The sequence below is a fragment of the Amblyraja radiata genome, chromosome 1 (genome assembly GCF_010909765.2).
Source record: "Amblyraja radiata isolate CabotCenter1 chromosome 1, sAmbRad1.1.pri, whole genome shotgun sequence".
Classification (NCBI taxonomy): domain Eukaryota; kingdom Metazoa; phylum Chordata; class Chondrichthyes; order Rajiformes; family Rajidae; genus Amblyraja; species Amblyraja radiata.
This window is the reverse complement of record NC_045956.1, coordinates 133,670,084-133,682,198: the sequence shown is the minus strand read 5'-3', so window position 1 is coordinate 133,682,198 and position 12,115 is coordinate 133,670,084. Positions and strand designations below refer to the sequence as shown.

General features: G+C 40.1%; 1 protein-coding gene across 1 annotated transcript in view; it reads right to left on the bottom strand.

Moving 5' to 3' along the window:
- The window catches only part of fam214b (family with sequence similarity 214 member B), a 117,573-nt gene that overhangs the window by 20,192 nt on the left and 85,266 nt on the right, over positions 1–12,115 (bottom strand). Inside the window, 5 exon segments of the mRNA XM_033031155.1 lie at positions 427–495; positions 6,175–6,306; positions 6,308–6,334; positions 8,501–8,600; positions 11,156–11,214. Of these exon segments, the coding sequence (XP_032887046.1) occupies positions 427–495; positions 6,175–6,306; positions 6,308–6,334; positions 8,501–8,600; positions 11,156–11,214 (387 nt within the window).

Here is a 12,115-nt window from a genome sequence, read left to right as displayed (position 1 = left end):
AATGTTGTGTTAAACTGAAACATAGCCTCAGTTTCATCGATTCTCCCTGAAAGCATAAATACAGCAGCGATATTTTTTAAACAAATATGGGACGTCTTCCCATCCCCTGTGTAAGCTGCTACACTTTTGTGTAGGAGTCTAAACAGTATCTGTTAATAACTGGTTTAATACTGGGAGTTTAAAAACAAATTTCACAATTGAATATCCATAACTCATCAGAAATTATTTGAAAGTAAATGCAATTAGAAATCCCAGATCCTTACTTACATCCTGGTAAACAATTGTAAAACCCCCCAAATGCATCGGTGACTCAATTTTCTAATGATTTGCAAGGATAAAAAACTGAAAGAAACTGACATAGAAAATGAAAGGTGATTTTAATTGGTGTCATATCCTTTAAAAAAAATAAAGTGCTGACAAACTTACCACTTGGATGGTTCCTGCCTTGGGGACATTGTAACCCTTCTTTCCCAAAGATTCCAGATTTATCACACCCTAAAGGATAGGAAAACAATTGTGAAAATATTATAGAAAACACCATTCCCTTTGCACCAATAAAGAATCCCCTTCGAATTTATTTTTCATCGTAAAATGTTACAACAAATCAAGCAGTTAATCAAAAACTATTTTTAGACAAGAACGAGTTACGCGGGCAGTAATCTATGCACTGGTCAATACGTTATCAATTTTTCCATGTTCTTTCGAAACATTGGAATAGAAATTGAGTAGGCCATTTGGCCCTTCGAGCCAGCACCGCCATTCAATAGACAATAGGTGCTGGAGCAGGCCATTCGGTCCTTCGAGCCAGCAGTGCCATCAATGTGATCATGGCTGATCATCCCCAATCAGTACCCCATTCCTGCCTTCTTCCCTGACTCTGCTATCTTTAAGAGCCCCATCTAGCTCTCTTGAAAGTATCCAGAGACACTTTCAGAGGCAGAGAATATCATCTCCGTTCTAAATGGCTCACCCCTTACTCTTGAACAGTGGCCCCTGGTTCTGGACTCCCCCAACATCGGGAACATGTTTCCTGCCTCTGACGTATCCAAACCCTTAATAATCTTCTATGTTTCAATAAGGACACCTCTCATCCTTCTAAACTCCAGAGTATACAAGCCCAGCCACTCCATTCTCTCAGCATATGACAGTCTCGCCAGCCCAGGAATTAACCTTGTAAACCTACACTACCTCAATAGCAAGAATGTCCTTCCTCAAATTAGGGGACCAAAACTGCACACAATACTCCAGGTGTGGTCTCACTAGGGCCCTAGACAACTGCTGAAGGACTTCTTTGCTCCTATACTCAACTCCTCTTGTTATAAAGGCCAACATGCCATTCACTTTGGTACACAAAAATGCTGGAGAAACTCAGTGGGTGCAGCAGCATCTATGGAGCGAAGGAAATAGGCAACGTTTCGGGCCGAAACCCTTCTTCAGACTGCCATTCACTTTCTTCACTGCCTGCTGTACCTGCATGCTTACTTTCATTGACTGATGAACAAGGACCCCCGGATCCCGTTGTACTTCCCCTTTTCCAACTTGACACCATTTAGATAGTAATCTGCCTTCCTGCTTTTGCTACCAAAATGGATAACCTCACATTTATCCACATTAAACTGCACCTGCCATGCATCTGCCCCCTCACCCAACCTGTCCAAGTCACCCTGCATTCTCATAGCATCCTCCCCACAGTTCACACTGTCACCCAGCTTTGTCTCATCTGCAAATTTACTAATGTTACTTTGAATCCCTTCATCTAAATCATTGATGTATATTGTAAATAGCTGCGGTCCCAGCACAGAGTTTTGCGCTAGTCACTGCCTTCCATTCTGAAAGGGACCCGTTAATCCCTACTCTGTTTCCTGTCTGCCAACCAATTTTCTATCCATGTCAACACTCTACCCCCAATATCATGTGCACTAATTTTGCCCACTAATCTCCTATGTGGGACCTTATCAAATGCTTTCTGAAAGTCCAGGTACACTACATCCACTGGCTCTCCCTTGTCCATTTTCCTAGTTACATCCTCAAAAAATTCCAGAAGATTAGTCAAGCATGATTTCCCCTTCGTAAATCCATGCTGACTCGGACCGATCCTGTTACTGCTATCCAAATGTGCCGCTATTTCATCTTTTATGATTGACTCCAGCATCTTCCCCACCACCGATATCAGGCTAACTGGTCTATAATTCTCTGTCTTCTCTTTCCCGCCTTTCTTAAAAAGTGGGATAACATTAGCTATCCTCGAATCCACAGGAACTGATCCTGAGTCTATAGAACATTGGAAAATTATCATCAATGCGTCCACAATTTCTAGAGCCACTTCCTTAAGTACCCTGGGATGCAGACCATCAGGCACTGGGGATTTATCAGCTTTCAGTCCCATCAGTCTATCCAACACCATTTCCTGCCTAATGTGGATTTCCTTCAGTTCCTCCGTCACCCCAGATCAGTACCCCATTTCTGCTTTCTCCCCATATCCCTAGATTCCGTTAGCCCTCAGAGTTGTATCTAACTCTCTTGAAAAACATCCAGTGAATTGGACTCCGCTGCTCTGTGGCAGAAAATTCCACAGATTCACAACTCTCTGTGTGAAAAGGGTTTTCCGCATCTCTGTCCCCAATAGCCTACTCCTTATTCTTAAACTGTGACATTTTTCCCGCATCTAGCCTGTCCAATTTTATATAGAAACATAGAGAATATGTGCAGGAAGAGGCCATTCGGCCCTTCGAGCCAACACCGCCATTATTGTGATCATGGCTGACCGTCCCAAATCAATAATCCGTGCCTGCCTTCTCCCCATATCCCTCGATTCCACTAGCCCCTAGAGCTCTAACTCTCTCTTAAATCCATCCAGTGATTTGGCCTCCACTGCCCTCTGTGGCAGGGGATTCCACAAATTCACAACTCTCTGGGTGAAAAAGTTTCTCACCTCAGTCTTAAGTGGCCTCCACTTTATTCTAAGACTGTGCCCCCTGGTTTTGGACTCTCCCAACATTGGGAATATTTTTCCTGCATCTAGCTTGTCCAGTCCTTTTATAATTGGATATGGTTCTATATGATTCCCCCTCATCCTTCTAAACTCCAGTGAATACAGCCTAGTCTTTTCAATCTTTCCTCATATGACAGTCCCACCATCCCAGGGATCAATCTCGTGAACCTACGCTGCACTGTCTCAATCACAAGGATGTCCTTCCTCAAATTAGGAGACCAAAACTGTACACAATACTCCAGATGTGGTCTCACCAGAGCCCTATACAACTACAGAAGAACCTCTTTACTCCTATACTGAAATCTTAACATTCCATAGGCTTTCTTTACTGCCTGCTGTACCTGCACGCCAACTTTCAGTGACCGGTGTACAAGGAGACCCAGGTCTCGCTGCACCTCCCGCTTACCTAACCCCATTGAGATAATAATTTGCCCCCTTGTTTTTGCCACCAAAGTGGATAACATCACATTTATCTATATGTTTCTATGATAGGTGGATAGGGATGACGGTGGAACACCAATGGCAGGTGTTTCTGGGAATAATTCAGAAGATGCAGGATAATTTCATTCCAAAGAGGAAGAAAGATTCTTAGGGGAGTAAAAGGCGAACGTGGCTGACAAGTGAAGTCTAGGACAGAATAAAGATTAAAGAGAAGATGTAATAACATAGCAAAGATGAGCAGGAAGCCAGAGGATTGGGAAACTTTTAAAGATTAACAAAAGGTAACTAAAAAGGTAATACAGGGAGAAAAGATGAAGTACAAAGGTAAGGTAGCCAAGAATATAAAGGAGTATAGGAAAAACTTCATTAGGTATGTGAAGAGGAAAGAAATAGTTAAGACAAATGTGGGTCCCTTGAAGACAGAAACAGGTGAATTTATTCTGGGGAACAAGGAAATGGCAGACGGGTTGAACAGGTACTTTGGTTCTGTCTTCATTAAGGAAGACACAAACAATCTCCCAGATGTACAAGGACACAGAGGACCTAGGGTGACCGAAGAACAGAAGGAAATTCACGTTAGGAAATTTTGTTGGGCAGACTCATGGGACTGAAGACAGATAAATCCCCAGGGCCTGATGGTCTGCGGTCCCAGAGTTCTCAAGGAGGTAGCTCTAGAAATCGTGGATGCATTGGTGATCATTTTTCAAAGTTCTACAGACTCTGGATCAGTTCCTGTGGACTGGAGGGTAGCTAATGTAACCCCACTTTTTAAGAAAGGAGGAAGAGAGTAAACAGGGAATTATAGACCAGTTAGCCTGACATCAGTGGTGTGGAAGATGCTGGAGTCAATTATCAAAGATGTAATAGCAGCGCATTTGGATAGCATAGATTTACGAAAGGGAAATCATGCTTGACAAATCTTCTGGAATTTTTTGACGATGTAACAAGTAAAATGGACAAGCGAGAGCCAGTGGATGTAGCATACCTGGACTTTCAGAAAGCCTTTGAAAAGGTCCCACACAGGAGATTAGTGGGCAAAATTAGAGCACATGTTATTGGGGGTCGGGTAATGCTGTTAGATAATGCTCTTAAGGCTAGCGGAATCAAGGGGTATGGGAAGATGTCAGGAACGGGGTGCTGATTGTGGATGATCAGCCATGATCACATGGAATGGCGGTGCTGGCTCGAAGGGCCGAATGGCCTACTCCGGCACCAATTGTCTATGTATTTATGTATAATATCCCCTCGGCTCTCATCCTTCTAAATTCCAGTGAAAAGCCCAGTTGATCCATTCTTTCCGAGTCGATCTGTTCTTATCGACTTATCATATTGGTAACTGGTTCAGAAATTGATATTGTGTATTTTTAAAATACATATTAAAAAATATACAAAGTTCAAAGAGTCAGACGGAGAACAGGTAATCGGGGAAAACACACAGGATTTGAGGTCTTCCTGTCCGCACTTCAGGTAAATGTTTTGACAAGCTTACTGCAGTTGTCCCTCAAAGAATTGTTTGTTGTGCCATTTATATAGTTTGATTTTCCTGAATGATGCTAGATTTGACTGCCTTAAGGCAACTGAACATAGAATTTTGCATCTCAAACGCCAAAATCAAATATGATTCCAGCTCCAGACATTTCTTCTGCTCATACAAATATAGAATGCTCACCATTTCAAGCTAATTTTAAACATGTACTTCTGCCTGCCTTATTGGACACTAATTACTTAAAGAGCTGGCATAGCATCATATCTCAGGTCAGTATATTTCTTGCAGAAACATAACACTGTGATTTGTAACCAGCCAATACAAAATTATTATGTTGGATAATTGTAATAAGGCCTCATAATTAATGAGCATTTTCCAATTAGCAAAAGGTAAAATAAGAAATTCAGGAGATTCAGGGAGCACTGATTGTTTGTTTTAAAGTGATATTAAAATACGTCTGCCAGGGAAGAGAGTCCATGCTCTTTAATAAGAAACACATGTTGTCCTTTGCATTTGAGATTTAACAAATAAACTATCAATTCATATCAAATAGCATGAAAATAATTTTAAATGTTCAATTCTGGATCATTAACTGACAGCAGAAAGACTAATATATAGAGTAATTCCCAATCTCAATTTTATGACTGAATTCCCTCAAATGTTTTAAAGACAGAAAATGCTGGAAACACAAACCCAGTCCGGCAGGAAGCTGCCATACCTGCTGAATGTTTTCAGCATATTCTGTTTTCATTTCGTTTCCAACTACATTTTTTTATTTTCAATTAATTTAAATGTAGTCGCTACCATAATTTGCAAAACATCATTGCAAAAAAATGTTTCTCAACCTACAAGCTAACAGTCTCTCAAGCAACAAGCTAATCAACAGCCATGATCACATTGAATGGCAGTGCTGGCTCGAAGGGCCGACTCCTGCACCTATTGTCTATTGATGATTTTAAAATCAGATTTAGTGATACTAATTGGGATAATGTTGCCCACTTTAACCGAAGGAGGACCCCAGCGTGCAAATTATAAGATTCTTTACGCTCCCTTTGAATGTCTGAGAAGGCCTTGATTTAACATTGCACCTAAAAAACGCTCTTTTGACATAAATGTTTTGCACTGGAATATCAGCCGAGAGCTTTTTGCTCATCTCTAGAATGGGATTACACAATATTGGAATGGAGAGCAACCAAGTCAAAGTCAACACTCAACAATAATCTTGAAAAACAATGTTCACAAGCTATTTCCTTACCAGGAATGGTGATGGGGCACTATGTTCAGAAATATTGTAGTAAGATACATCCACAGGTAGTGTTACATGCTGTGGGCAATATGATCCACTTGCCCCAAGTTCAGCTGTAAAACCTTCAATTCTTCCTGATGGTGGCAAATCTGCCATTTAACAAGGATTCCTGAAATGAAATTAAAAGGCAAACCAGCTTAACTTACGGACTCTTCTGTGTATGTTGTTGGAAACTAGAGAGGTAATTACAGGAGCCCTGGTTGAAATTTATGAGTTTAGTTTAGTTTTAGTTTAGAGATACAGCACCGAAACAGGCTCTTCGACACATCGAGTTTGCGCCAACCAGCGATCCCTGCATTTTAACACTATCCCACACACAATAGGGGCAATTTTTTTCACATTTACCAAGCCAACTAATCTATATACCTGTATGTCTTTGAGTGTGGGAGGGAAACCAAAGATCTCGGAGAAAACCCACACGGTCAAGGGGAGAACGTCCAAACTCTGTACATTACAGTACCCGTAGTCGGGATCGAATCCGGGTCTCCGGCACTGCAAGAGCTGTAAGGCAGCAACTCTACCACTGCGTCACCCTTGTCCTTAAATACAGGAAAGTATTCAACAAAGTTCCACATGGCAGGCTGCTCTGGAAGGCTAGATCGCATCGGATCCAAGGAGAGATAGCTGAATGGATAGAAAATTGGCTTCATGGAAGGAGGCAGTGGGTGATGGTGGAAGGTTGCTTCTCGGACTGGAGGCCTGTGACTAGTGGTGTGCCTCAGGGTTCGGTGCTGAGCCCGTTACTGCTTGTTACCTATATCAATGATTTGGATGAGAACGTGTATGGCAAGTTCAGCAAGTTTGCAGATGATACAAAAGTGGGTGGTATTGCAGATAGTTGTGAAAAATTGTAGCACGATCTTGATCAGTTGACTAGATGAGCTGAGGAATTGTTGATGAGATTTAATAGTGAAATGTGAGGTGTAGCATTTTGGGAAGTCTAACATGGGCAGGATCTACACAGTAAACGGTGGGGCTCGGGGGGGGGGGCTCGGGGGGGGGGGGGGAGTTTGTACGTTCTCCCCATGACCTCTAGGAGTACAGGTAATTAGTTCCTTGAAAGTGGAGTCGCAGATAGATAGGGTAGTCAAAATAGCTTTTGGCACATTGGCCATTATCAGTCAGAGTATTGAGTATAGAAGTTGGGAGGTCATGTTGCAGTTATACAAGACGTTGGTGAGGCTGCATTTAGAGTATTGTGTTCAGTTCTGGGCACCATGTTATAGGAAAGATGTTGTCAAGCTGGAAAGGGTACACAGAAGATTTACAAGGATGTTGCTAAGATTTGAGGGTCTGAGCTATAGGGAGAGGACTGGAGGGTGGGACTTTATTCCTTGGAGCACAGGAGGATGAGGGGTGATCTTTTCGAGTTGTATAAAATAATGAGAGGACGCGACCGGATAGATGCACAGTCTCTTGCCCAGAGTAGGGGAATCGAGGGCCAAAGGACATAGTCTTATGGTGAAGTGGGAAAGATATAATAGGAATCCGAGAGGTATCTTTTTCACACAAAGGGTCGTGGGTTTATGAAATGAACTGTCAAGGAGGTAGTCGAGGCAGGAACTATCGCAACATTTAAGAAATAGTTAGACATATACATGGATAGGACAGGTTTGGAGGGCTAAATGCAGGCAGGTGGTACTAGTGTAGCTACGACATGTTGTGAGCAATTTTGGCCAAAGGGCCTGTTTCCACGCTGTTTGACTATGTCTATGACTCTGTCCCTTAAATATTCTAGTTAGCATCTAAAGTTTTAGTACTGAAATAAAACAGTTTATCTGATTACCAGCACCTAACTTAAAGTCTTCCCATATTAGCTTTCAGAACACCCATTTATTTCTCAAAAAATGAAACATTACAGATGCTGCAAATCAGAAATAAACAGAAAATGCTGCTAACTCCCAGTGAGTCAGGCAGCAGCTGCGGATAGAGAAACAGTTCAGATCAGTGATCTTGCGTCAAAATGAGGAAAGGGTAAAAACAACATATTTTAAGTGGCAAAGAGAGAGAGTGGGGCTGAGATACAGAGAACAACGAGAAAGACTTGAATAAGGAACAAAGGAATTGACAGTGTGAAGTGCAAGATGGTGCGAATTTGTAGGTTGAGAGAGCATGTAGAGCCTACAGTTCCCTGAAAATGGAAACCAGAGAAAATGTAAAGAGGAGGAGATGAATGAAGTCTCAAAAACCACAAGGGAGGAAGGGAAAATATAGTGGTAATCAAAATAGGTTGCTGAATATATCCCTTTAAATTTGTAATCTTCTCTCATTGTACCTCAAAATTTCCTAGCAAGGAACGACTAATAGAAGGACTTGTGCTGCTTCTTGATGAAAACTTGTTGGATTCTCCTGCAAATGCACTCCGTAGACGTCTCCTGAAGGGCAAATATAAAAGAATATGTTGGCATTCTATGATTAATTTCAGTCAGATAATAGTCTTGTTTAAAATGTTTATATGTTCAATGTCTTAAATTCATATTCATTTACATTCATGTAAAATGGAATTAACATGATAAAACATTTATTTTCATTTCCTCACTATTGAAGTTTCTGGTTACAATCACTCTGGGTTGTCTCACTGGGTCCAGCAGACTTTAAACTGTGAATATGATAAATTGGTTTCCAAATGCTTTTGGAAACAAAGCTGAAGGGGAGCCCTTTCAGAAGATTGAAAATTCAGAAGGCTACTTGTGAATTTAACTGTGTGACCTGCTAATAAGTGAAGAAAAAAATCATTACCTTTCTGTTTGCAAGCAAAAAAGTTGCACTGAATGATAAAAGCAAATGCCTCTGTTGCCTACTTTGCATGTTCCTTTTGGTCATTCATATGAAGTGCCCAGCTGATTACTTTCTGGCCATCTCTCAGGGAGTTTTTTTGTTGTTGTCACATTTGAAGTAAGATTACAGTTGTGAAGTCAGATACAAGGACAGAATTAAAGGACAGAGAAAGACTATCATTTCCTATTATGAGGATCCCAGATCAAATAAAAACTTGAAGATTAGAGACAAATGTTTCCGACATGGGTAATTATGGAACTATTTCAGAAGTTTGAAGCTTTCTTCTGTGCACCAATTAATGGTGATTAATGTTAATATTAAATATGATATTAATTGATTTAACTTTACCACAAGGTTAATAAGGCAGAGGGGAAAAGACAGCTACATTTTTTTAAATGGAGTGACAGGCAAGAGAATTTAAAAAGACTTGCTCATGTTCCAATTCTGTCAGTGATCAGCAAAACCATAAACCAATAATTTAATTTACATATTAAACTTATATATTATGTTTTGTTTTAATTCATAGATTATAAGAAACTAAATAGTTAATGAAAGTTCTGATTTGTAATTAATAGTAATGAATGATGCACTTCAGAAGTTATTCTTTTGAAGAAAATATCAAAAACACATAGCTGCACAGCATAGATCTGGTCCCACAGCATAGTATGGTCCCTCAGCCTGTCTTGTCTATGCTAGCTAAATTGGTGTACTAGGCCCGTCCCACATGCCAGCATATGACCCATATCCATCTAAACCCTTCCTATCCATACATCTGTCCAAAAGTCTTTTAAAAGTTATAATTGTATCTTATTTTACAGCTTCCTCTGGCAGCTCATTCCAGATATGAAATCTGAGTGAAAATATTGCCCCGGAGGTACCTCTTAAATCTCTCCCCTTTAAGCCTGCACCCCATAAAATAATCTATTCTGGGGGAAATTACTATGAGCATTCACTTCATAATTTCTCCTCATGAACTTGTACACCTCAAAAGGGTCACCTCCTCAGTCTCCTACACCCCAAAGAAGAAAGCTCCAGCCTCGCCAACCTCTTCCTCCAACTCAAGCCCAGGTAACATCCTGGCAAATCTTTTCTGTATCCTCTCCAACTTAGGGACATCCTTCCTATAGCTGGGTGACCAGAACTGCAAACAATACTCCAAGTGTGGTTTTATCCACAACTTGTACAGCTGCATCATGATGTTCCAACTTCTATACTCAATGCCCTTCCCAAAGAAAGCAAGCATGCCAAACGCCTTCTTGATCATCTTATCCATCTGACGCACCACATTCAGGGAACCATTCACCTGTCATTCCAGAACCCTCTGTTCTATAACACTCTCCAAGGCTCTACCATTTACTATGCAGGTCCTGCCCTGATTTGACAGACTAAAGTGCAATACCTCACACTTGTCAGAATTAAATTCCATTTGCTGCTCCTTGGTCCACCTTCCCAACTGATCTGGCTCCTGTTGTAAACTTACATAGTAGTTTACAACAGTAGTTTATAACACCTCACTGTCTACTATACCGCCAATATTGGTGCCATTTGCAAATTTAATGACAACGTTAGCAACATGGTCATCCAAATCGTTAAGGTTACAACAAATAGCAGTGGGCCCAACACCGCCCACTGTGACACTCACTCCACTGGTCACAGGCCTCCAAACAAAAAAAAACAAAAAAAACCTCCACAACCCTTTTGACTCATTGTTCAAAAATCTGACCCTTGAGAATATGTTATCTAATCTTCCAGATTTGTTGGACTTTTAAGGCTTTGCTAAAATTCACATAGACAACATCCACTGCTCTTCCCTCATCAATCCTCTTGGTTTCCTCTTCCAAAAAAAACCCAATCAAATTGGTCAACAAAATGACGAGACAAGTAACAGGGAACTAAATTATAGATGATTAATTAATTAATTCAAATTAAACAATCAAACAAAAGCAACCACCTAATGCTAACATGACACAAAGATCACTTCAGTTTCTGGGGGAAAACGGTGAAGTTTAGTAACTAAATAATGTTAATAGGATATTTTGTCAACCTACTTTTCATGGAACTGGATACAGAAACAGGAAGGCTCTGACTTACAGAACAATCTTCATTCTTATAACTATGCAGAATTTAAACGACAGAAATGTTGGCTACTCACGATTTTAAGCGCAATCCATTCTTTAATCTTCTGGTACCACTGAAGCAATCAGAGGAATTCTAGTGAAAAGGCAAATGCAACTATTATATCTTAAACACTTTTTGCCCTCGATGACAGTTTGCCAACAAATGTTACAGAAGGATAATGAAGGCATCGTTTCAGTCAAAGAGCATGGTCATCAGCAACAGAAATACGCAAGAGGTGTGCTAAAGTAGCTGGTGAAGGCATTTGCCATATCAATTAATGTTAAAGGTAAATGGGAATTTAATTCAAAATTTGTGCTGGAGAGTGGCATATTAATTGCAATTGATTTGGTGTTGTCTCTTAGAATCATGCATTTTATTTTCCTTATGTTTAAAACTTCAGCAATTAGGTCTCTCAGGAATTTCAACTTGGACATTTTTGCAAAGAATGGTGTGCTAGATATTAAAGTTAATAAGAAATAGAACTGGCTGATTATAAATGGTTTGGTTAACACATTAAATTAATGACACATATGCAGTGACTTAGAAGTTTTAAAACAAATTATACTTGTCTACCAAACATCAAAAGTAACTCCCTAGTAGCAATGATGCATTCAGAATATTTTCAAGGATGTAAACATGAAGCCATAGTACTGATATTCTTTTTTTTTTTTAATTGTCATCAAGAAGTCAGCACATGGGATATTCATTCCTTCACTCAAAAGATAGTATATAATTTAAAACTTTTATTCAGAGCCAAGCTGTTGCCAACAAATTGAATTGGTAGTATGGATGTTCCATTGACAATGCTACTGTTAATATTTGTAATCTTAGATGACCAGCTTTTATTCTGGAAAATATCCTATTTAATATAATGCCGCCTTCAGAACATTAAATATATGTTTTACAAATAGTATAGAAATACCAAGAAAACCTAAATGGCCAACAATAAAAAAACATGCTCTGTTGGACATAAGTGGGAGACCACGTTGTCACA